This window comes from Anopheles coustani, chromosome 3, assembly GCF_943734705.1.
Source record: "Anopheles coustani chromosome 3, idAnoCousDA_361_x.2, whole genome shotgun sequence".
Taxonomy (NCBI): domain Eukaryota; kingdom Metazoa; phylum Arthropoda; class Insecta; order Diptera; family Culicidae; genus Anopheles; species Anopheles coustani.
Genome location: NC_071288.1, coordinates 43,165,493 through 43,191,835, shown reverse-complemented (window position 1 = coordinate 43,191,835; position 26,343 = coordinate 43,165,493). Strand labels below are relative to the sequence as shown.

Genomic DNA, 26,343 nt, shown 5'->3' with positions numbered 1-26,343 from the left:
TTAATAACGTGAAGATATCATTATACTCTCCATTTTGAGTTGCATTCGTTTACTTCCGGTACATTGTACATATGGCAATCTTTAAAAATGTGTATTCATTTTTTTAAGCCAAGGCATGTAACCTAAGCTAAATACTGAAATGGGGATCCTTCCATTTATCCATTTTTATTTCTTCAAACAACTTTTTTAATATTTCTCTCTTATATACTGAAAATAAATCAGCTGTTTTCGGCGGAATCGAAATTGCTACTATTATCCTGTGTTTGAAATCGTGTAAAACAAACAAATCGTGTATAAAAATGCTTGAACAAACAACTAAAATGAGTACACATCCATTTTATTTTTTAACAAGTGAATAAAATAAAGATGAAAGTTTTTTTTTCCACCCATCCCGTTGAGGCGAAGGGAATCTTCATTATGCTACATTTTACTTAATGTTTAACTGTTGCATTTATACTGGCTTTTCTAGCACAAAATAATAGAATAAATAAAAGATGAAAACAAAACCTCCGTTACATAACTGAAAGCGCGGCTTTTAATGCAACCTAGTATAGGCCTAACGCCCGGAAACAGTAATTAACTATGTCGGGCACCTGCAGCTTCTTCGACTTGTTAAAGTCAAGTTCATGCGTTGAATCAATTCAAAGTGGTAATTAACGTAACGTGAGATAGTTTCCATTCGATCGTCGCCGGTTTGCTCTGTAATCCTGGGCAGACACTTGCATCGCAACCTGCGGCATATCATCAACAACATCACGATCTTCATTATGGCACGTTCATCGTCAAAATGTGCAGCCTTCCCTCAAATTGCCTAGTGGGCGCGAGTAAACTCTTCATTATGATATATTGAAAATGATTGCCCGTTTACCTACCGGCAGCACGTTTATGTGTATGACACAGCAGGTTGGCGGGGTTAATTCGATAGCTTTATTTATCAAGGATGTTACCATATCGAAACTACGGGTTTTCGAAGACCCGCAAGATGTCGGAATACCCAGTTCTGCAAGTACAGACTTCCCTTTATTGGCTCGAAAACAACGTGATGGCCGTTGCGTGGTGGTTCGTTCACTTGTCCTTTTTCATTCGTTGCTTTCTTGAATTTGAAGTTCACGAACAACGCCCCGGGGCAGAAGCGCGGACCATAATTATCACAATTATTATGCGTTGCGTGCCAGAAAAATTCAATGCCACACGGAAATCATGGGCTCGACAAATTGTTGGCAAGTGTATCGATTGGTTTGGCTTTCGGAGGAATTTTATATTGATTACCAATTTAATTTATTGTTGTTTCTTGATTTTAAAACACAAATTTCAGACTCCTGCGATACTTCGATTTGAATCAAACTATGTAGTTGCTAGAAAGACCACATCATAGTATCCTTCGCCTCTTTAAGGATGGTCTTATCCTCAAAAACCTTCAGTTCACAAAGCACCGTTATTGTCTCAGCAACCCTAGCAGTAAGTTGGAGCTCATTTATTCAGAAAATTTCAAATTGGAAGCATCCTCTTTTGGTTTATACGAATATGATTCATTTACTTCAGTTGATCGAAAGCATGAACTCCCCAGTACAGTGTGCGTGCAATCCGGTCGAAGCAGCACACCAATTCAATTCGGTTGGCCATATGCAGTTTGGAGATTTTGTAACCGAACCGAAAATTGTCACCGGAGCTGCGGAAAAACCATGCCCCTGCTGCACGATGGCGGAAAGTTCTGTGAGAAATTTACGAAATGTGTTTCAGCCAAAATCAGCAGCGGAAGGACAAGCGACGAACATGTCCAAGACGGCCCCGGTATCGAGACGAGATGTTCCGCCAGCCATCAGAAGTAAAGAACACCTTGAAGGGTAAGTTTGTTCCCGTGAGGGCAACTATGATCTCCTATTTGATTGCTTAAACGGTCGCTAACTAGCAGGTTGCCGGAAGTGGAGACAGAAGGATCAAAATCCGTGCAAGAGCTTCGGCAACTATACGAGGCGAAGATGAAAACGATGGCTGCTTGCTCCGGCAAAGATGGCGCTCCGGACTACACAGCAACGTGTACTTGCTCCAGGCCAACATCTGCCGGAACCGAAGTGCGACAGGACGCCAGGTAAGTACCACGCACACACATACATGCGATACTTGAAGAAAACTTCTAATGAATACCCTTCCTTTCTTCGTACATAGTTCGATGGAAACACCGCATCCAGACGGCAAGTACTTGAGTATGGAAGAGCCGAATGCCTGTAAGCCAACACCATCATGGTATGTGGCTAGCATGAACATCGAGAATATCCAGAATGGACTACAATTAAAATTGATTTTGAAGAACGATCATCTCCGTTGATGACAACAGGAAAAACACAAATGAATTCAAATTGTTTGTAAAAAACTTTTTTGTAATTGTTTAGTTTTGCTATGTTCATTTTTAAAGGAAAAAATGCTAAAAACTAAGTTGCACAAAACTTTTATTTAAGAAGTCTTCAGATCAGTTTACAAAAGGCGTCCAAAAAAGAGGTGAGTAAATTAAAAACGAAAGAGCGTTATCGAACGGAAAGAGTTCCCAACACCGGATTACTTGATCGCAGTATGAAGAACGCGGTGGTTTTATCCGAAAGCTCCGAAAGCTTTACTTGTACTCAACTTGCGCACAAGATCGTCGAAGCCGTTTTATAGGATGTTTTTACAAAATTTTGATTTTCTTAATAATAAAGCAAAAATCTGGAAAATTCATTTCTCTTCGAACTGTTTTGTATAAAGATTTTCACTAATGTTATTGCTTTGCTGATTTAAACTCAAAAATCATATTAAATTTTATCAACTTCAAAAATATCCATATAACTGCAATTTCTGCCCTGTTTAGAAAACTGTGCCTTATGCTTCAAAAGTATAATAAGATTTCTCTTGTTCAATATTTATTTTACATTATTATTTCTGTTTTTACAAAAAATGAAAATTTTCTCAAATATGGCATATCCCTGCATAATAGCATCTTGTCGGTTCAAAATTGTTAGCTTTTGAAGCACTAAAGGTACAGTTCTGAATTATTTTCTTTCGCAACAAATACACAGATCCAGCGTTGGGTTTAATTCTATAGTATCTATTTTTATTAAAAATAAATAATTTATATACACTATCAGCTACGCTCTCTACACGGTACGACTTCCTAGAGTAACAGTACGCCTTCCAATGCCCACTTCAAGCGGACGATTGCTGGAACACAAACATAAACACTAATCCCTTCCTCTGACACGGCACGCTAACTGCTACTCCTTGTCTAAGTGGTATTTTTGGGAGCGTGGGAACATTTCACTATGGCGGCCGCCGGGCCCCTGGCGTTCAGAAGTTCGGATCGTAGTCCCGGTAGTATCGCCGCGAACTGTTGCTAAAGTGGTGACTGTTTGGCGGGGCGGGAGCGTGATGGTACGGCGGGTACATGGCCATCACCGGCGGTGGCGGCGGTTCGTGCATCATGAACGCCGGATCGTGTAACCGGTGGTGTCCGCTCGGCGGATAGTGCGATCCCTTCAGACCGTACTCGTCGTAGAAGTAGTTCTCCGGATGGCGCTGCGATCGCCAGCTGTCGTAGATGTTCGAGGCGCTGCTACCGTGCATCGAGTTTGAGAATCGCTGCAAGGAAATTGGGGAAAAAACAAAACGGTAAGTTTTCGACATTCAGCGATTTTAACCTCCCAGCTCCCTAGCACGCTTTGGTACCTTTGGCTTGACGTCGTGCATACGATCGTCCCAGGCGTCGTCCATGTTGTACAGCTCCTCGGAGCCGAAGTTCTCGATACCGCCCATGTGGTTTTTGTTCAGTTCGTTCAACATGTCGGCCGTAAGAGGCGTGGGAGCCTTCTTCTTGGCTGCCTTTTGGCGGTTGATAAGCTGAGGATAAAAGGAAAGATAAATCACGTTATCGGAGTTGTTAAAAGAAGATCATAACGAACAGCGCATCCCAAAACTTACCACAGTGACGCCGAAGAGAATAACGAATAGAAGTGACGCCAAACCGATCACGATTCCTGCGATCGCCCATTGGGGCAAGAACAAATCATCCTCCATTCCCGGACCGGTAACGATGATTGGTTTCGGGATCACTGCAAGGAAAGCATGGAAATGGAAGAAACATTAGAAACTCGCATACGGAACTCAAAAAATAATCTGTTACCTGAAAAATCAGTGTAGACTGGATCCACCTTGAACTTGCCCAGCTGGAACACTTCCTTCACACGCGGAACCGGTGCCTGCAGGTTTTCGCGCTGCACCTTCTCCCGCGCCGCAGCTCCCTCACCATCGTCACCATCGTAATCGTCCACACTGGCGTCGGTCGTCGTCGTCGTCGTGGTCGGTTCCGGTACGGGCACGAGTGCCTCATGGAACATCTTCCGTATCTCGAGCGTGTTGACATCGCGCGACAAATCACTCAACTCCACGAAGTAATCGACCAGCACGCTGCCCTTGTTGAAGCTGTCGATGCGCACCTTCTTGTACCATTTGCTCAGGTTCTTTGCCTTGCTGTACACTTCGTTCAGCTCCGTCTCGACGTCACGGGCCAGCTTCTTCCACTCGGCCGTGTTGTGGTCGAGCAGTTCCGGCACCCAGGTCACCCCGTCGACGATACGTATCGTGCCCGCCAGGTCGCACTCCGAATGGCACAGGCCTGGTTCGGTTGGTCTAAAAGAACAAGGAAGGAGGTTATATTTGAGTAAAGAAATCGTAGTTTTCTGCGAGCGAACTGTGGCGAACATGGAATCTGAATGCGTGATGAGATATTTTATTATTGCACCGAAAGTGAGTTGCTTCGAATTATAACTCAATCTAACGCTTCAATTATTAAACACAGTTATGTTCAAGAATGGCCACCTTTAGTTTAAGAAAAAAATATCGAAAAAGTTTCATAATAAACGAGGAAATTGGCCATAGTAGAAATGTATCGATCAGAATAAACAATTAAGAGTGCACAAACGGAAGTCCAAGTGAATCCCCCAAAATTGAGGTCGGAAACCATACTATTAAAATTAAAATTGATAAAAAAAAACAAATTATACCAAAATGACTCCTCCCAAATTCCTGCATCGGAATCGTTGGATTAAACTCAAAACACACTGTCGCAACGGAACAGTAGAACAAACATCCATAAAACTAACCCACCGAAACGAAGCCGTAACGACCTTGCCGGGGCCGCGCCAGCTGCAAAGTGCCAGAAATTGCACTGGTAACGCTCTCATAATCCGAGCGCGCGCATGGCTTGAGCTCAATGACCGGAACGTCATAACCTACCTCGGCGTGGTGGTGGTGGTGGTCGTCGTCGTCGTCGTGCTCGTGGTCGTCGACGTGCTGCTCGATGAAGCGGCGAGCAGCTTCTCCAGCAGTTCCTGCTGCTTTTGCTGCTCCAACAGTTTCTCGATCGAGATGGGCGTCGTCGACGGTGTCGGCCAGCCGGTGAACTCGGTAGTAGCACGCGTCGGTGGACCCTTGCGGATGTGTATCTCGGGCACCTTGGGTCCTTCGGCGGCGTGGGCCGGCTTAGCGGTCGTACTCCGACCGGCGGCACCCGGTGCTGGCGGTTTCTTCACTCCGGGACGGCTGGCAAAGATCACACCACGGTTCGGTGCGGCCGTGCTCGTCGCCGCAACCGGTTCTTCCGCCTTGGACGCGTTGAAACCGGGTGGCAACAACGCCGACACGTCCTTAAACTGAATCTTCTTCAGCAGCTCGCTCGGATCGATCACCTCCGCCACGGGCTTTGCGTCGGGCTTCTCGGCCGGTGGCTTATAACCCGGCGGTAGGAATTTACTCAGGTCGTCGCTGAACACCAACTTCGGCTTTTCCGAGACCGTTTCAGTGTTCTCCTTCGGCAGCTTATAGCCCGGCGGAAGTAGCTTACTAATGTCGTCCTTTATCGTCACCGGGCTCGTGTTCGGTTTCTTCGTCGTCTTGAACGTTTTGTAGCCGGGCGGTAGGAACTTGCTCACGTCATCCTCGATCGACACCGGTGCCCTGCTCGTCGTGCTCGTCGCCTCCGGGGGTTTGTAGCCCGGCGGCAGGAACGCACTGACGTCCACCTTCTGCACCTTCTTGAGCACATCGAGCGTCACGTTCGGTTTGTCCGGCCCCCCGTTCACCTTCACCTTGCTGATCAGCTCCTTCAGGTTGTTGGTGCTCTTGATGTCCTCCTCGGTGCGGTTCAGCTTGTAGTCCTTGGGGAGCAGCGAGCTTAGCTCCTGGATCGGCACGTTGCTCTTGTACGAGCGGCTAATGTTGGCGCTACGGAATCGATTGACCAGCTCCGATCGTGCCGGTTCCTCCGCAGGCGTTTCCCGGGTGGTGGTGGTGGTGGTCGTCGTTGCCGGTTCTACGGTGACGTTGGGTTTCTTCAGCTTGAACCCGGCCTTTGCCTTGTAATCGGGCGGCAGCAGGGCCGATATATCGTCGACCGTTTCAAACTTGATCTTCTTCACCAGACCCTCCGTGGACGTTGTCGGTTTGGCCGTCGTCGTGGTCGTCGTGAGTCCGGGTCGTGGTTTCTTCGTCGTCGTAGCGCGTGCGTTCGGTTGGAACTTCCTGATCACCACCGGGGGCAGGGCGGTCGAACCCGGCACCTTCTGATCTTCCACCACGGTGGGATCCTTCAGGACGGGGAACTTCCCAGCGAACAGTCCACTCGATAGCTCCGACTGGACGCGATCCAGCTTATCGATGATGCTCTCGGTGGACTGTGCGAGTATCGTTTTCTCCGTCGTCACCGAATCGGCCACGTCCTGCGTGACGGCAATGACGGGCTCCTGAGGGGCCACCGTCGTCACTCCCTCCTGCTCGTCGTTTATCATCCCACTGGCCGTGGTAGCTTCCACATCGTCACTCTCATTGCTACCCTTGATCTCAAGGTCGGCCAATGGTTGTTTCTTTTCGTCCTGATTAACCTGCGGGAACGGAAGAAACCGGGCGCCGGAAACGCTACGGCTCGTCTGCACGGAAGCGACCACGACCCAGCTCTCCGTCGTCGCGTTGGTGGCACCGTCGAACTCGCTCGAACTCGCCACCCGTTCCGTGGTCGTGGATGGACTGGCCGACGATTCGGTCGACGATTCCGTGCTCACGCTCGAAGTCGGTGGAGCTGGACTGCCGTCGGCAAGCGTTTCTTTCGTGGCTTCCAGCACCCGCGCTTCCTCGACAACATCCTTGGCGTCCTCGTCGGAAAACTGTAGCATGTCGGCGGAATCGTCCTGCGTAACCGGCGGTGGTACCGGCACCGTCTTCACCGGCGTACGTACCGTCGTCGTCACTCCCGGTTCCTCATCCTCGTACACGTACTCCTCGTCGTAAGCCTTTTCCTGCGGATCGGTCGCACCCAGCTCGGCCGTACTGTTGATTTCCCGTTGCAAACTGGCCGGCTCTTCGCCACCTTCCTCTCCCTCCTCGCCCTCATCCTCGAATGTTTCCTCCGAGCCACCGGCCCCACCGGGGAGGTAGAAGTTGTCCGTCAGAATCACCGTATGGTCCTCCACGCCCACCGAATCGCCCGGTGCCGTGCCGGACTCGCGCACCGTATCGTAGTACTCGTTCTCGCTGATATTGTTCAACCGTCCGTCCGGATCTTCCAGCTCGTTCTGCGTGCCGCCGTTCGTCGCCACAGTGGTACTCGCACCCGGCAGCGTCTTTTGCTCATCCGTCGCATCTCCGCTGCCCAACGCGATCGAGTTGTTCTTGGCCACCGACGTCGGCTGGAAGTCGTTGATTTCCTGCTTCTCCCCGCCGAAGCCGGTCGATTCCTTCGACTCCGACTCGTAGTCTTCGTAGTCGTAGATCACCTCGGCCGATTTGGCGGAGCCGTTGTGCGTGATGTTGATGCTGGGGATGATCGGTTTGGCCGGCTGGTGGATGAACCGGGACAGCACGGGCAGCTTGCCGGTGGTCGTCGTGGTGCTGGTCGTGGTCGTAGGAGTGCTCGTGGTCGTCGTCGCTTTCGCCTTCGGGTTACTGTTGACGAAGGAACCGCGCGGCGCGATGGCGCTGTTTGTGGCCGACACACGCTTCGCTTCGAACGTTTGCCGGAAAGCGTTCGGGGCTGGCGTTCTGGAAGATTAAGAGAAGTTGTTGTAAAAGTTATCCAGTCGAGGGCATTCAAATCTATTTCCCTTCCCCAACAACTACACGATGTTTTACCAAAGCAAACGATCTACCTCTTAAGGCAATTAACCTAACCTCCGGTATATGAAGAATGAAAATGTTTAATGCAATCTCGAAGCGCCGATCGAATGGTCATCCGAATCCAATTTAATTACAACCCCTCCTGGCTAGTCCGGCATCCTTTCCAACCTTCCGAAAGGCAGTAAGAAGGGGGAAAGATTCTACCTAACCGATAGCCCACGTTGGTCGAGGGTGGGCCTTCCACATTACCATATTTCAAACCGCCTAGCTATTTGCAACTATTTTAGCCACCTATCATAGTAGCATTGCATTTAGGAATGCAAAAGTCTTGTAACGATCGCGCTTATCGGGATTGGTGGTGATAAGTCGGTTGTACGGCATGAAGAGCTTCAGGATGCTTGTTTGCATCGTTTCAACGATTGAGGTAAAGTAAGTTCTGGAGCTACAGCGTCCGCTTTGTTCTGGAAGCGCTTTGTTGGCGCCCGTCATCGTTTTAACCCTTACATGACATGCATTAAAAGCAGTACGAACAAAAAGTGTCTATTGTCTGGATAACTATTCTTTGTACCCTGTTTTCTTTAAGTCCTTTTATTGAACTTCCGTTTTCTAAATGAATTCCGTTTTCTAAATAAAAACAAATTATAAATCTTTAATAATCAATATAAAACAGGAGTTTCAAATGAACTGCTTTGCAATGGAGAAAGTTGATTTATTCAAGTCAAATGTCAAGTAAAAATAAAAATATTTTTTTATAAACGTAGATGCAATAAAAAAAAGGAAAATACATTTTTCTTCAACTGAAACAGTTTTGTCCAAATAGACAGGCTAAATTCCTAATTACAGTGCGACCTGAACCTTTGATGGTAATTTAAAAAGTAAAATGTCCAGCAAACAGTTTTTAATTTTTGTAAATGCATCCGAAAATGTGCAAGAAGAGTCAACTATTGAAGCGAACAGTCTCCGAACCAAATATAACTCCGCAGATGAGCATGATAAAATTAAATGACCGAACAATTCTTGCATTCTCTTGATTCGAGCTAGAGAACTTTCGAATGTTTCCTGCACTCAGCTGTTTTGCGATCGTGTGCACTTAAGGGTTCGCAACGTCCGAAGATGATGCGATAGAATATGCCGCTAGCCCTCGGGGCAAGAACACAAGGCGTCGTTAACCTACCTTCCACTGAAGCGATTCCGCACGGCAGCAGTATCGATGGCCGCGGTCGTGCGCTCGGTGGCCGCCTCCGTCGTCGTCGTTGTCGGCGTCGATCGATAACGATTCGGCCTCAGCGTGGTCCTACTGTTGCTGCTGCTACCGCTGCTCCCCTGCGTTCCCGTGCCACCGAGCCGGCTGCCGTTCTGAGCCGTGCCGACGTCCCGGCTCGCCGTCTGCCGCTGTCCCGACAACGTGGCCTGCGTGCTATCGGGCTGGCGCGATCGAGAGCTGGAGTAACTGTTCCGCGTGCCACCGGTCACTACCGCCGTGGCGGCCGGGCTTCGTGGGAGCTGCTGGCGGGCGGTGGCGCGCGTTGGCGTGCCGGACTGTTCGCCCCGGTCTTCGCTGGCGAACGGACGCGCCCGGTTCGAGATGTAGGAAAGCTGACGGTCGCGCACGGACGGTCCGTCGGATGCTGGCGCCGGTGGTGCGGCGGCGGGTGGTGGTGGTCGCTGGTGAAATGGAAAGAATAAAAACCGGACCGGATTAGTGTGCAATCGGTAACTCCGTATCATTCCTTCCGCACGCGGATAACCAAGTGAGATTGTTCTAGGAAGCAACGGAAGAAACGGTTAACGTGAACTATACGTGTCCGTGTCGTGTCGAGGCTTACCGGATTCTTCTCTTGAAGAGAAGCCATTCACACCCCTCTTGTTGCCTCTCCAAGAAAACGGTGCAATCCTTTCGCCCAGTTCGGTGGAAAATCGTGATAATCGCATAACCGTAAAAAGCCCTCATAAAAATTGTCCCATTGTCCCCCGCTGGCTGAGTTTTTGTCCCTCGAACGTCTTTTTCTTTGTGTCCTAAGTGCTTCCATTTGTGTGCCACGGAGTTAAGAAGACAAAGCCACAGATCGGAATGGTCTACATTCTCACGCGAAGCCTCGCGTTCGGAACGGATTCGATACCGTTCCGTTCCATGGCGTGACGTCAGCATTCCAACACCCGTTGGGAGTTCGTTGGGAGTGGATGCGGTTCTGACACTAGAAAATCCCCTCTAATGTTTTTTTTTTCTTACCGGTACACTTTACCCTTGAGCAACCGTAACGGATCAAATGGTGCGAAAGGTTCAAGTCTGCTTGAAAAACTTTGTCCTTCTGGCGAATTATGTTACGCGCTTTGGAAGGTGGGTTGTTTCCTTCTCCTTCTTCGCATTCTTCGCTGCACGCCCAAAATGATCTCGTTTCGCTTTGTCAGTGGTGAACTTCAACCCCCCCAAGCGATAGAGGGTGCAGCTGCCCAACCCAAACCCTGGCCAGGATTGATTTATGTCGTGTGGTCGTACTTGACGAATTTCGGGTACTTGAGCTCGCAACCCACTTGACGTATTCGAAACAGCGGTCAACCGAACGGGCGCGTGTGTGTCTCATTGCCTCGACAGAATTTGGAGGATTTCCACACCCCTTCCTTTTGCCGCTCACCCACAACCAAGCACTCGACACTGTAGCCGGCAGACATTTGGAGCATAAAGCTTTCGCTTTCGTGCGTGCTTTCATCGGTGGCCTTCGGTGGGCCACTTTCATTAATCAGAAATCATAAGCTCCAGTATGAGCGATGGGAGTTGAACGAACAACAACAACAACAGCAACCATTGGACACCGGGACCGAATTCGCCCCCGTTTGGAGAAGGTAGGTCTTGTGGCAAACTGGTGATTGAAGTGGAGTGAAATGCAGTGTAGGAGCTCGCGCACCACCACTTGATACCGAATCGTTAATTTTGTTTTGCTTGCACGCTCCACTTATGCCGCCCTTTCCTGCGGTCCAGGGCTCGCGTTACGTCATGCGTTCCTGCGCCAAAAACCGGAGCCGAGGGTTTCCACCGAACGAGGCGGTCAACGATCGTGATCGAACGATTTGCTCGAGGGGAAGTTTCGTTGTGGGAGTTGGACAAATTGAACGGCGCGACCATTTTCTTTGGCGCTTGTTTGTTTTGCCTCAATAACAACTGCCCCGGCAATTATACATTCTAATTTCCTGCGGCGCATAATCTGTCTCTTTGCTTCACCTTCGGCCGCCACGCAGTGCGAACATTCTAACGGAAACGGTCAAATAAAGGGAAATGAACGGGCCTAAAATTGATTGGCCATAATAATAGATTTATTGGTGGCGCAATAAAGCTAGCCAGACGGGAGACCAGAACGCGATCACCTCCCGCACCTGAGTCCTGAGTTGATTGTCCGGACGGAACTTTTGCTACAACACGCAGCGAAGTATCCACCTCGAGAGGTAGATTGAAAAATCATACTCGATCATTATTATTGTTATTGCTCAAGCAAACTCGGCGGCTTCTTGCGTCGCGACACTTTATGATCCCGCGGACGCTATTTACGGCGCTGAAGCGTGCCACAGTACCACCTCCTATTCCCCACCAGACCCACCGGACGGCAATAAACATACACTTAATGTCACTGGAAGCCACCGTTGCAAACCGAAGCCGTTCGCGATTCAGCTGAGCTGAGTCATACGGCCCCGTGCGCGAGTCACACCCGCTCCGCGAGAGTTTCAGAACTTGGCGAACAAAGTATCCTGCGTCTAAAGGAGGGAGGCGGCGTCGAGTACATTCACTTCGGGAATACTTTTGAGTTTAGCCATCTCCGGAGGGTAAGGTCCAGTTCTACGACGAGCGACACATAAAAGGACAAAGGCAATATAAAACCCGCCGATCCTGCGTCATAAACCGGGGCGGTGTTGACCGGTCTGGTCACTTTATGGCCGTGTTTCGCTCCCACACACACGCCCCGATATTGCGCCTATTACAAAATGCCTCCGCATGTTTGCTTTTCTACAGTTTTGCCAAAATGTCAAAATTATTAACAGCCTACTCTGCAACGCGGCCAGCTTGTGGCGTCCATTCTTCTTTGCATTTGTCTTTACCCTCCTTTGGTCTAGGGCTTCGATCGTACAGTTCCTGAAGTTCCAACCCTCTAGAAGTCCGATGACAGGGAAGTCACAGGCCGCAACGACACGCTTTCGATTCGTGGCGAGTTCCCCGTTCGATCCTACAATTAGACCACGGTACACGCCAACCGCGTTGCCCAACAAGCTTTCGATGTATCGCTCCGAGCCCCATTTGTCGTGGAATAGCCGCTTTTACCTGGACCAACGTCTAGCGGCTAACGTGTAAGCGCACATCTGAGTTTCTGGGCCATTTTAAGGTGGACCATTTCTTCACCTTCGTCATGCCGCCGCCACCGCCTACGTTGATCAGTTTCCTGACGCAATGTTTCGTGCGCGATGATTAAGAGTTTGCTCACGTAATCACGCCAGGAGACAGAGTGTGTGAGCCGCCCGTTGATAGAACGATTAGGAACCACACTCTTCTCTGCTGAAGGCTCTCCATCTCTAATGTCTGGGTTCCGTCGATTCGTCTACGGAAAGGAATCCCACAATTGTGAATTGCACCGTGATTAAATTCGAAACACAAATTCCATCCAAGTTCGAATGCAAAGCAAACAAACCCGCCTACTGATCACTCCCAACTGGATGCCCGCAGTAGTGGAGGACAATGTAGTGGTTCCTGGGGCAATATGCATCCCTTGAAGAAAACTATTGAGTTTAAAATGAATTTTACTAGTGATTATTGATATTATCAATTTATTTGGTTCATTCAGCTTCAAACCTATTAGAGAATTCATTTCTATTTTAGATAGATCTGTATTTGGTTGAGGGAAAATCCACTTGTTTTAAAATGCCCCGTAATAAAGGGACAGCACGTACCAAAAACCAAAAAAAACCAAGATTGAAATTATATCGAACGTGTCCTAACCGATGATGTTGTGTTTCATTTTTATTTCGCATTTCTAGCTTTTTTAGGTCACTCTTGCAGGGTGATTACAAAATGCACAACAAAAAATACGTTCATGACAAATTGAAAAAGATGCGTTTTGTCTCAGGGATGTATATTACCCCAGCCACCCCTACAAGCTCTTCTAACTCACAGCATTTAGCCAGCAGACTAACGAATTGATGGACATTTCGATTTGGAATTCGAGCACATTGCAACGTCTCCGAGACGCAACCCCCTTGTAAACGGAGTAATCGATACATTCTTCCATCGCTCTTGGGTGGGTGGGAGTGTTTCCTATATCTGGCTCCTTTCCTTTCGCTACAGAAAACCAAACCGTCCGTTATGTAACTGACCACCAAAAAACACCGTGCCGGAGGAATCGAGAGCTCGTGGGAACAGTCAAAGTCTGTGAGATGTGAAATAAAGAAAGCCCATCCAAGCAACGGACACTCCCTTTAGATGTTTTTCTTGGGATTGATGGAAAGGAAATTAAAATTCTGAAAGCCAACCGTGTCCTGCAGCACCTTGCCGCAATCCTCGTGAGAGCGATCGTGCAAATTGCTCAAGGTAAACAAGCTTTTGCAAACAATCGCTGCTAACATGGGAAATTGTGTGTGAGAGACGTGAGCATAAAGCACACATGTGCAGGGAATGATAAGTGGCTTGGGTTCGATAACAATGTAAAGTTTATTTGTATTGCAGAAACATGTTTCTTTTCCAATTGATTAAGCACATCAACCAGTGGAACTTTCTTGAAAGGATTTATTCAAACGGCGAAAGCTGCGAGGCTAGACACTAACGTCGGCCTGTACAGTTTCGCAAATCGTAATAACCTTATGGTTATACACGAACGGTTATTCCTCAACGTCCGCTACGCGAAAAAATAAACCGGATCGTTACCCAAAACCATGTTTCCTGCGAGCATCGTAACAGAACCCATGTAAAGCCACAACATATAAATCAATCATCCTTTTTTCGATAGGCCTGGTGGCTCGAGCTTGAGCAGGCAAATTTGGTAACCTAACCAAAACCGGCCACCACAGCCGCAAGGAAGTGGCGAAAATATGGAATGTAAACCAAATCGTACGCTTCAATGAACGGCCGGCCGCAAGCAAGGGCTTAGAGCTGGATTTGCATCTGGCCACCGGTTGGAAAACACGTCGCTTGCCGCAAACTAATGACCGCGAACCTAGACCGCCTCAGTAAGCAGTGCCTTGTAGTCGAAGTCGGTTTGGTTCGTAGGCGGATCCGAAAGCCGGCCGTTTCTTCCTTTTGCCAACCGCAGGTGTGCGGTCTAGATTTTGGGACCGAGCGATTCGTAACCTCGTTTCGCCCAACTAAGCACCCAACAGAACTGCCTCGATCGGCCATCGTGGATTGCGGAGTGTTTGTTTTCCTCCTTCCTTGTAGTATGCACTACCGTTGTCGATGTGGTTATCCTTTTCTCGACCGTGGTAGTTTGCGGCTTTGCTAACCTTCTCAAGGCTGTGGATGGGAAGATTTTCTAAATTTCCATCGCCTTACCCTTCGCGGATGGATGGAGCTCCAATGTACACCGTTACACCGCAGTGCTAACAACTCGTTCTACTGACTATGGACACTATGCACAAGACACCCACCAAAGTCCCAAACACCGTCGTGCCGTGAGCGAAACGTTGTGCCCGAAAGCACCGTTGTTCTTAACGATAGACTAACTATACACACGTATACACACCCTCAACCCCCAACTACCCTCCCACTCGCACTTACCTGCGGGGCTTCGGTGGTGCTGGGGTCTGCCGAGAAGCTGCCGAAGGGACTTTTGCGCTGCGAACCGGCGGGCTGGCGGCCCGTGGCCGGGAAGGTCCGGCTGGGCGTGAGTCCATTAGAGAAGAAGTCGCTTCTCAGTGGACTACGCGAGTACTGGAAGCCGGAGTTCGACGATGGCGTTGCGGAAAAGGGTCGCGGAGATATTTCGAAAATATCCGCACTCCGGGGGGTCTGTACATGAGGGGGAGGAAGAGGAATCGGGTGCGGACGCGATCGGGAGTCATTACGGGTACGGGAAACGGGAAAGGCCAGGAGTTCCACGGGATATTTGGAGCATTGTCGGAGGTTGGGAGTTTTAAAATAAGATAAAAGATAAATATCACACAAAATCAAAACACACACACACAAACACTACAAATAATATAGAATGATCTAATAATACTAACGGGAGGAAACGAAATCAAACTACATAAAAAATTACATATATAAAATCTAAAATGTATGATACATTCAAACAAAAACAAAATTACATCTATTTTATTGTAAATAAATAAATAAATAAAATATAAGTTTACTTTTCTGTACCACAACTACGTTCAAACCATTTCGTTACGACAGACTGAAGTGTATGCATCAAGTATGGTAGCACTTTTATAATAGTGTGTATTGTCACTTAAAAAAAATCAATAAGGAAAATACTTTGAAAGAGATAAAAACTTTGGCGCAAATTTAGTAGTAAGATTAACTTCTAAACATTATTATGAAATACTCACTGAAAAACAATAAGTCCATCTGACAATGGTCACCTTAGAACTCATATTAGACTTAAGAAGAGTTTTGGGAAACGTGAGTGGCGAGAAGAATTCTTTAGTATCTAGTATTGAGGTTTGTAGCATAGAATTCAAAACTAACCGACTGACTTTAGATTTCTAAGCAAGTTCAGACGATGACATAATTTTGACTAGTTTTCTCGCCTACAAGTCCTCCCAAATAAGATAATCTCTCCTTCACCATGTCAATATTTTACTATCAGCATGTGTGGCACCAGGATTTGATCCACGACAGCGAAATCGGACAGCTCGAAATCAAACCCTGGTGACCTAACCTTACCGCAAGCGGAGGAAGGCGAACAGAAACAGGCCACCGCCGGCCACTTATGGTATCGTGGCATAGTTCTTCGGTTAGTAATCGAAGGATGGAATGAGAAAAAAACAAATCAAAACGCACTGGACCTCCTACGTGAGTGGAATATCAATCACCCGCGTTAATACGGTTACTCCAAAAGCTCTAACCGTGGACTTGACTTGACCCACTTTGGCGCTACTTGTGACAACCATCGCTGCAGGGGTGTGTGCGTCTTTTGGGGGCGCCTGTTACTAAGGGTCATACCCGATGATGTCGCTCGAAAGCCGCCATCGACGTTCGGGTGCGTTTAATTACTTTCCTCGTAGCCTTTCCAACTGTACAGACCACAATGCAGACATTCGCTTGCACTAAACGATCGGCTGGTGGTAACCCACCCGAACCTCAAACATACCACCACGTCAACGGGGGGGCGCTTAGGAAAAACACAATGCCCGTCATTATGCTCGGATGGGTGTGAATTGATGGAAATAAAAGGGAGGAAAAACAACAACAACAGCTGATCGCCTACGGGAGATATGATCGGCTGTGTCGTCTCCGCGACCGCAATTAACGCCCAGAACGCCTGCTGTGAGCCGCGAAAATCTTTAGCATCGCTTGCATGCATGCCACGACGCGCCGGGCGCTGGGAAACTGCAGCCATGCGTTGAATGAGGCTCATTTTCCAATGAAGAAGATAATGAAGATGATGAACGTGGCATGGCCGATCGCTATCGATGGATTGTGTTGTGAAACATCGTGTGCTCGCGGGTCGTGCTGGGTGTGCGTTGACTTGAAAACCAAGCGGTCCGTCCCTAAATGGCTACAAATTGGTGAGCTTAGGAAATTCTTTGCAGTTTCTTTTTTCTATACGAGGAGCAAAACAAAAGTGAAGGCCACTCCTCCGCTGGTTGTTGTAACCACGGCATTCCATGAATAACGACGCGGTTTTGTTTAGAACTCCAACATATCCACGAACCTACTGAAGACACAACTTCCTGGAGACTCGCCTGTCGCCTGTCTATGTGACCAAGCAGCTGCCAATTAGGCTCCAAACCGGTTCAAATCGTTTGATTCTAATTGATTAGAACCAAAACATTGCCAATTATCGGTCGCGTAGATCGTAGACAAAACATACCCGTACCCGATTCGCTTGCTTCCTGGTGCGCCAAAAACTCCAACGAACAGAACGTCAACGGGTCGGGTGTCTCAATCTGGCGTCACGCTTAACTCCAAGAACAAATAAGCAAACACACTTAGCGTGGCACAATCCAAATGACTACAATTATCCCCATCGTTTGCGCTGGAATGCGTGTATGCAAAGTAATTGAGGCTTCCAATGCGAGAGCGCCCTAGGCAATATTGCGTCCAGTGGCGTCTCAGTGGTGAAGCCCGGGGGTGCGTACTAATCGCGACAAAGGAGGACTCAACGGTGAGGTCTAAAGAGAACGTCATTGATTTTCCAGCGGCCACGCGAATGGCCATCGGCTAATTGGACCGATTGGTGGGATTGGTTCCGAAAGGGTGGATTAAACGAGTACATCTCCTAACCACAACTAATTTGGATCATCCAGATCTCGGTCGATCGAGCGATCGAGACCATTTGCCCTTGGCAATCGGTGATCGTGGGGGTCGTGTATGTGCTTGGTTGGAGTTGTCAATCCGATGCACCTAGGCCCAAAGGATGCCCAAGCCCAAGAAGCCGACCGACAGTGAAGACGTCCGTCTGAACGATCCTTAAAAACCACACACCAGCCCTCTCTTCTGAGTGCTGCTCCGGTGTTTGCGTGGTCAATTGAGGCAAGATCGATCTTAATTCCGCTCGTTTCGCTCTGCGGTTCCACTTCGCGTCGACCGGATTGGATCGTTCGAGATCGTTCGGCCTTGAAATGGCCATCGGTAAACGTATCGACTGCCGGGGTTAAACTCGGCGCACTCGGGTTTGTCGGTAGTGAATGCCGTTTTACCTTCTCCTCGAGTGCGATTGGAGAATGCGAGTCGGTGAAGTAGTTCGAGGGGCACGTACGGGCGGAGCACCATGAGAGGGTGCGGTGGGCAATGGTACACCCCACCCAAATCGAGGCTTTACCGCAGCAAAGTGTAGAAGACGTGGGACAACAAGTTGTCCGGTAATGCCAACCACACAAAAGACACATCCGCCTCGCGGAGCTGATTTTAATCGATCGCCGCCACCTGGACGGCAAACCAGATCCCCTCCCCCTCACCCACGTTTTGGGTTGAACGACGGAAACAGGGAGCGCTTTCGGGGGCATGAAATATGCTCTTCCAACACCTATGCTGGAGCAGCTGCTGGACTCGATGGTTCCCAAGGACACGCCGCACCACGATTGCAGCTCAATTTGACTCGTTCAACAACCCACAATGACGCGTCCGGTAGCGTGGAGTGGCGTTTCTGTGTGTGAGTGTGTGTTTTTCTTAATGAATTCCCTCCGTTTTATATACCTTCGGTTCCATTTTAACTTTTGTCGCAATCAATCGTAAACCGGCGCATTTTATTATGCTGTGTGATTATTATTTTGCCCCACAAAGGAAAAATGAATGAAGAAAAATCTTATTTCGATTATTTATTTTGCTATCTCAGCTTAACATAGCTGCCTGCGTTGCTGTTTTATTGTTATTGTTCGTTGGCTTTCAAGTCGTCCCATAACTTAAGCGATAAGCCTTTCGGTTATTCATATTGAAACTTTTAACCCTTTTAATCAAAGCGAAAAATCAACGCACTAAACAGTGGAATGCAGTTTTATTATTTCTTCGTGCCGTCTTCCTTCTTCGGAGGACGACGTGGCTTATGATTTCAGGTCAAGAACGCTCGTTCGTTTGCGTGTCACTGAAAAAACACACCGATTGGATACACTCATAACTCTTGTCCGAACTCGTGACCCGATTCGGGGAAGGGAATAATTCTTCCCATATCCTGCTATTGGGTGGAAGCTTTTATTGGGTCACCGGTTAAAGGTAACGGGAAACAAGTGGCTTCTGTACGCGAGCAATTTAAATTAAACTCCTTACCGCAGTTCCGAGGGCCATTTCTTTTTGTTGCTCCGTCGACGGGATGTCTTTATTACTTCCCACAGGGGCAAACGCAACCAACTTGATCTCATGCTGTGTAACATAAATCGTTACATATTGTTTCTTGATTTGCTTTTATATTAATTTTTAATTTTACTGGCAGCAGAAAGTTTGCGGTTGCACAAACGAAGAAAATAAATAACCTACCGAGTTAAGTTGTGGTTCTGCCTCAAAACAATTATCCACAGTTGTCCTTGTTTTCTTTGTTACATTCCTTTTTAAATAGGACATGGAGCGATAAAAATAAGCAAAATGTGTTTTGTTAAATATGACTTGTTAAACATGAGCTTCAAAAGGACATACGCGAAAGTTGTTCCGTTAAACTCGTTTTTAATTTGTTCTTTTCGAACTGTTTGGCGCTTATTCCGGTCTGCGATAACAGGTGCGTCTTGGCCGCAGATTGACGCAAAAAGTCAATTAGACTCCACCGAAACCAAACCGTTTGCGTGTTGTTAAGTGCTCACAGTACCAAATAGCGTTGGTGCCTAGTATTCCGGTCTCGAAGAGTCGCCTTAGAAAAGGCTTCAGCCGAAACAGCTTTGACGCAGGAACATTCCGGCCGAGCCTGTTAGGTTCGGTCCCCACCGGAGCTGGCAGAACTCGCAGCGAAAGATCGGAGCCCCAACACCCGTGGGCATGCCCATACTCGCCTTACTAAGCCGTAGGATCGGTCTCTGTTTCCACTCGAATTTCATAATCTAGATCGCATTCCTGCATCTCGGCTGGCTCGGCCGTCACCGGGTCCGCCGTGGCCAGCACAGAACGCGAAACAAGCTGCCGCTGTGTTAAGTTACCAAGCAAAAAAACATAGCGAACAACGTGAGGTGTACTCAAGAATCTGGTAGTGGGAGCAGCCGCAGCGAGAACCGCATTAACCCGGCGAGCGGCACCCATGACTGTGGGGTTTGTCGCTTGTCGGAAATGGCGCGATCGTGTTTGGTAAGTAATAAATTAATCGAAGGGAGAGTGTTGGCAGTGGTGGTGGTGGGTAAAAACGCACCCAACCCTTCACAGGATTGTTCGCGAGCCGAAGTGGACCGCCGTGGGCTCATGGCGCAAGTTATGCCGCTCGATTTCGTTATCCACAAGCCCGACATTGTGGACGACCGATTAAGAGCCTCAGTTAGAGCCTATTTCTTTTTGTTTTCTTTCCATTTTTCTAGCGCAGTTAATCTTTCACCGATTCGTTCTGGTTTTTATGCAAATCATGTCCGATCGACAAGCGGGCAGGATTGACTCCCTGTAATCGATCCGATGCCGAAGGGGAAACGTTTCAATCACACAGGAAGAATGTTTTTCCCCGCATCAGCATAAGCGTCGAGAATTGCGACGTACATGTTTTCATTTTTTAACGCTAGAGTTGAAGCAGAGGTCACGTTCGAAAGCGTTTACTTTGCTCAATCAATGTCGAAAAAATGAGGGGCAAGGCAAAATTAAAGCATGAATTCCAATCAAGCATATGGATTCATATGATTGATCGGTGGAAAGCGAAGCGATCAAAAAAAGTGAACTAAGGCTAGGTGAACTCTAAAAATCGTGGCGCAGAAAAAAAAAACTATCAAAACGGTTGCCATATTGAAAGTGAAAAAAAAACATTATTTAGCTGTAAAACAAAAAGCAAAAGTATAACTGGTAAATAAATATGTGAGACTATAACAGAAGTTTAATATTGTTGTCTCATGTCGTTGATAAAATAACTTTCGAATAATTGATGCATTTCAACAAAATTTAGCTATGTTCCTAAGGTTAGTATTTTTCTAACAGGAAACCGAAGAGTATAAGATAATTTAACGTTAAATTGATCAAAACTAGCTAAAACTATGATATTAACAATCAAATTTACTAACTTATCATAAATTAAATCAACACGTTTCAATTTATTAATAACTTTTCTCCTGTTAGCAATTCAATGAGAAAAATGACGGACTTCTTATAATGGATGAAAAGGCTTAAATGGACGAACAAATATAGCAAATTCTTTATGCTTATATAGTTTCTTGAGTATTAATTAATCAATAAATTATGAAGCAAGCAAAATAAGTACGAGAAAACAGTTTTAGTCTTACAAACATCGATTTTTTTTGAATCACTTGCCCAAAATAGTACAAATTTCACCGACATATTAACAAAAAACATATCACTTCTAAATAAAATTTGATTAACATATTCACATAGGTTTCCTGCAAGCCTGATACGAAAATATTAGATTTCGTAAAAAATATCACAAATATAATGTTTGAAATGTTAAATTAACGATCATCTTTAGTTCCACACCAAACCATTGCTACACGTTCCAAGACATCAAAAACACCTTAAAAGATAAACAACAAATGTGCGCACATAGCAGCAAAAAGATAGTCATGTGCCATGGTGAATCTCGAGGGAGCGAATCGAGCGGCAACGGGTACAATTTCACCCGCAATCCATATCGTACCGAGCGTAAAAACTGCACTAATTGCCGGTGTCGGAAAAATGGTCCCCTCCCCCCTACGAACCGGTCTCGGATGCTGCGCTCGTTCCGTGCCTCTTCGGAACCGGCCGATAGAGAAGCGAATTGGAAATTGTACACCCTCTCGCTAGGCATCAATCAAGGATCATGGCGTTCGATGTTTCAAACCAGAAAAAAAGCCTCCGGAAAAGACAAGCAAAAGCACCCGGCTGGGAGCAGATCGTCTCCCTCACGCGTTCGGTCCCGGAGCGGGAAAATGATTTGGAGAGTTGGGGAAATTGTTCCACCGAGCAATGCTCCAACACCCGCCGCGATTGGCGTACTGCTTCGATCGGCTGCCGATGGTGAAGGCAAAGAAAGTTCATTGAATCACAGCACGGAACAAAGCGGAATGTTCGTCACACTGCACCGTCCCTCTTCCTCCCCCTCTCCCCTGAGGGTCCAACCGAGTATTAGAAGTGCGACGCCACCCTGCGCCAAGTGAGCGGATATCGCGGAAAAGTTTTCGGCCGATCCGCATAAATTGAGATAATGACACGAGGGCTGGAAAAAAAAGAAGGAGGAGAAGGGGTAAGCATGTTCACGTTGGAAAGGCACACGCTGTTCCTTATCTGGCAGGCGGACGGCGCTCTAGTATCTCTAGCAGATCGACCGGCGAAAGCAAACCGCCTCCGCACGAAGGAAAGAAAGTGAAACAGAAACTCGCCGCTGCGCGGTGCAGGGTGCTGCACCCGAGGAAAAAAGCCAATGGAAAAACAAAGGGAAATAAAAGAAAATGGTCAAACTCTGGTGCGCCTTTCCGCTTTCTGCGCGGATGTTTGCGCAGGCAAATTGGTCAAACGGAGATCCTGGGGCAGCACGAGAAACTGAGGAAATGTGAGGTGTGAATGCGAAAAAAGACCAACATTTTGCAACGAATTTCCATATCGAAAGGCCCATTTTCGTAGGCATATTAATGCCAATAGCACGGAATATACAGTCCATCTTGTTTGTAGGTTACTTTTTTCTGCTAACAATTGTTAGAGATTTATGAAAAAAATCAAAATAAGCGAACATTTTTCAAGAATTGAAGATCACACAAAAAGTTGCTTGAAAAGTAGCTAAAAATGCTAAAAAAGTTGGTAAGAAATTACTCATGAATTCTGAATAATGCATTGCAGAACGATTTTCCTCATTCGATTCCCAAATTCGAAAAGTTTCACCAACAAACTGATTCAAATAACCAAGTTGTAAATAACATACAACCAAAACAAAAATCTTGCGAGTTGCGTCTTATATTTTGTACCAAAGCTAGATATTATGTATTGACGCACCATATTGAACACTTTACTTCGAAATACGGTTTACTAGTTTGTTTGTAAACAATAAGCAACTTACTGAAGCTCACCAATAGCTTGCACTTGGAAAAACAAATATTGCAATTTTTTCCATCCACTTTCTCACCCTAAAACGAAACTTTACCATTGCACCTCGCGGTTCAACTTCTCTCCTTCGCGCTCAAAGTTCACCCTTTGGCAAACAGTGACCCGGCGATCGTTTCTGCAACAAACAAACGGACACCAACGACAACCGATCAAGCGTTACTTGGCTGTCTAATTATCCGCCCTTCGAACCGAACCGGTCTTTGTTTTATGAGCCACTCTAAAAGGGGTTGTTCCAAAGCCCGGCAGGGGGCTGACGAAACGATCTACCAGCTGGGCGATACAGCGAAAGGCAAACAAAGTTGGAGAACTTGGTTCTGCTAAGTGTGGTTTAAAAATAGCAAAAGGTAAAGAAGTGTCAGAATGAAATCCATAACATCGTGAAGCTCTCTATCGCTCCCTCATTACGTCAGAATCGATCGGCGCTTCTTCGGATCGGTGAATCACCGCTAACGGTATCCGGCGTGCCGTGTCGATGGAATGTGAAGACTTATTATTTACGTCTCTGATGGTTCGCTCCGTTCTCTGCCGGAATGATTATACGGTTCGAGCCCGCGATCGTTAGCGATTAGACGCGGAAACCTGATGCCGGAGCTGGTCGAAGGCAAACACCAGGTGAACGATAAGTCACGCCGTGACTTGCAGGAGGCGAAATGGAAGGATGATTTCACTTTCATTCTGCCTCTTCGCTGGGGCAGCATCATCTGATGAAGTTTCCGTACCGTTCGAGGGAGGTGTGTGAGTGTGTGTGGGCTTGTCTTTGGAGCCGGAGTTTGTCAGATTTAAAGGCGCGAGGTGGGATACCCAATTAGAGGAATATTTTGACAGGAAAACGGCCACCGAAACTGGCTGCCTAACCCTCAAACCCCACACCGCAAGGGACAAACCCAACCTGAGAGAGGCTGCTGCGACGTAACTGCTTCGCCTCGCAAATCACACAACCATCATCACGGCGGTGACGATTTACGACACCCATTATGGCCCACCCGGAAGCCTCGCCCGGAAATGGGCGGAATGTTTCGGGGCGGCTGCGCTGGCACTTACGCGGGGTCGCTATTTCGACGGTTATAAAACCACCCGGTGCCAGGAAAAATGCGGTCCCCCAGTCGGACCCCGTTTCCTTGTGCGACTTTGGTATGACAACAAAATGGCGACAGGGAACCAACGTCAGGTCCAGAGCCCGCAAGGGAGTAGCAGCCTCTGAAGGCTACACGCTTGAGGGCTACACCTTCGGACCACGCCAAGAAAGGTGTTCGTTGGCCGCGAAGGTCAACGGATGTCGCTAGCCGGCATTAACAGCAGCTGCTTCTCATCTGTCCGCGGCTGAACCTCGGGCGCCGGGCTGCGGAAAAACCCCAACCATTAGGAACGTTACATCCCTTTGTTGGTGGATCGTTTCATTTTCCTCACAAAAAAAAATGTTCAGAGGTCCACCCCAACCCCAGACGGTTCAACTCTTTTATGCGGCTGCATGAAAGCTTCAGCCGAAGTTCAGCGTCTTCCCTTTGAGCGCTGGCGCTTCCGAGCCACGGACAGATACGTCGAAAAAAAAAACGGCGATCATCTTCTATTCGTATGCTGCAAAGTTCAACGACCACCAGTGTCGGCTAAAGGACCGCTAAAGACCGTGCCGGTGGTCATCATCAATTTTCCTATTCAGAGGAGGCTGAAGAGCTCGACCCTCGATGGGTCGTCGGTAGAAGATAAAGCTGATCGGTGAAGCTGTATGCAGCGTACTTTCAATAGCATTGAAGCAATAGAAAGGCAATAAAAGTAGCACTTCTTTGATTGCGTTGCGATGCGCCAAACAGAAGAGTGTGTGCACCACACCAAGTGAAGGAAAAAATCGAAGATATACGCTTCTCTAACTTTATTATCAACAAGATTTATGGGTTCACGCCGATGAAAAGCTTTTCGAATTGATTTTCAATCACTTATTTGATCGTTGCAAGGTGATAAGATCCCAAATTAAATACAGTGCACGAGAGGCATTAAAACGGATCCAAATTAATTACCAACCGAGCTGATAAACTGTGTCTTCGGTGCGAAGAAAAAACTGAAAAAGTGTCTTCACGGTACACAAACTGAAATGATTTTATCTAACCCATTTAAAATACATATTCGATGAACATTAACACATTTACTATCGATCGAGAAAATTTATTTTAAAAAAATCGAAAGCTTGAAAAGACACATTGTATGTTCAATGAATAAGCAATAAATGTATACGGATGCTCGTCAACACTTAACGGACACGACATAAAGCGCAACTAACGCTTCTCGCGGGGAGGGTATCATCGTCCAATGGTTTATCTTCGACTGTAGTCGGTACAAGAAACTGCAAACCACTCGATGGCTAAGGCCACCACGATGAGCATCTTCGACGATGACGTATCTTTCCATCATCCGTCCGACGTTCGCAGTTCGCGAGTTCGCCAAAACGATGGCATGATGAACCCGCATGAAAACAAACACATCGAACCCATCACGAGCCGCGCCGGATCATCGCAATCGCAGCGCCCTCATCCATCAGCGAAAAATGCCGTGAATCACCCCACGGCGAGAGAGAGGGAGAGAAAGGAAGAGTGAGAGACGGAGCCACCCCGCAGCAAGGGGGCCAGTGTCGATGACCGACCTTTATGATCGGTACGTGTGTATTTTTTTTTGTTTACATTTTTCTAATGGTTAAACATAAACTCACCTCTAATTCCAACCTAATGTCCATAATGAACTGAACCGGTGGCATTCTGCCGCCTAACAAGATCGATCAAAACGAAGCACATTCAATAACTGCAGACTTAATTCGTCATTTGACCATCCTTTCTATTGTGCGTGTTACGATAAAAAATCGTTTAGTTCCACAAAAAATGGAAAAGTTCCATTTGAAAAGTAGCTTTTAACTTACATGTTTAGACATGGGAATAGCCGAAGGCGATCAAGTAAGAATAACACACTCACAAGTATGAAACTAACAAGTTACTTTAAAAAGGTTTGATAATACCCTACAGAGTTTAGTTTCTCAATAGTAAAATAATGTAATGAACGATTAACAAATTGGAAGTTCGAGTTCTTAAATATTTGTACATTCATTATAATGATTAGTAAATGGCCAATTATACTTAAATATCAATTTATCAGTGATAAGTAGATTCTTAAACAATAATTGTACAGACATGCGATTTTAATTTTACAAACGATTTCGTAAGCAAATTTGGTGAAAAATGTTATGCTAAATAAAATCGTATGGTTTGCAGCTAAGTTTTCTATTCAAACAAAATTTGTTAAAAATAGCATAAATTATGCAGCAGTTTAAAATTCTAAATTTTCAAAACTTCTCGTGACGTACTGCTTAACGTATTTCCTTATCAGTTATTAGACAC

General features: G+C 46.9%; 1 protein-coding gene across 1 annotated transcript in view; it reads right to left on the bottom strand.

The window, feature by feature from the left end:
- Positions 1–3,318: 3,318 nt before the first annotated feature.
- The window catches only part of LOC131261508 (mucin-5AC), a 49,898-nt gene continuing 26,873 nt past the window's right edge, over positions 3,319–26,343 (bottom strand). Inside the window, exons 3-9 of the mRNA XM_058263566.1 lie at positions 14,882–15,112; positions 9,308–9,798; positions 5,263–8,058; positions 4,151–4,656; positions 3,949–4,079; positions 3,697–3,867; positions 3,319–3,609 (exon numbers count right to left, since the gene is read on the bottom strand). Of these exons, the coding sequence (XP_058119549.1) occupies positions 3,319–3,609; positions 3,697–3,867; positions 3,949–4,079; positions 4,151–4,656; positions 5,263–8,058; positions 9,308–9,798; positions 14,882–15,112 (4,617 nt within the window). The remainder of the gene's footprint in view (positions 3,610–3,696; positions 3,868–3,948; positions 4,080–4,150; positions 4,657–5,262; positions 8,059–9,307; positions 9,799–14,881; positions 15,113–26,343) is intronic.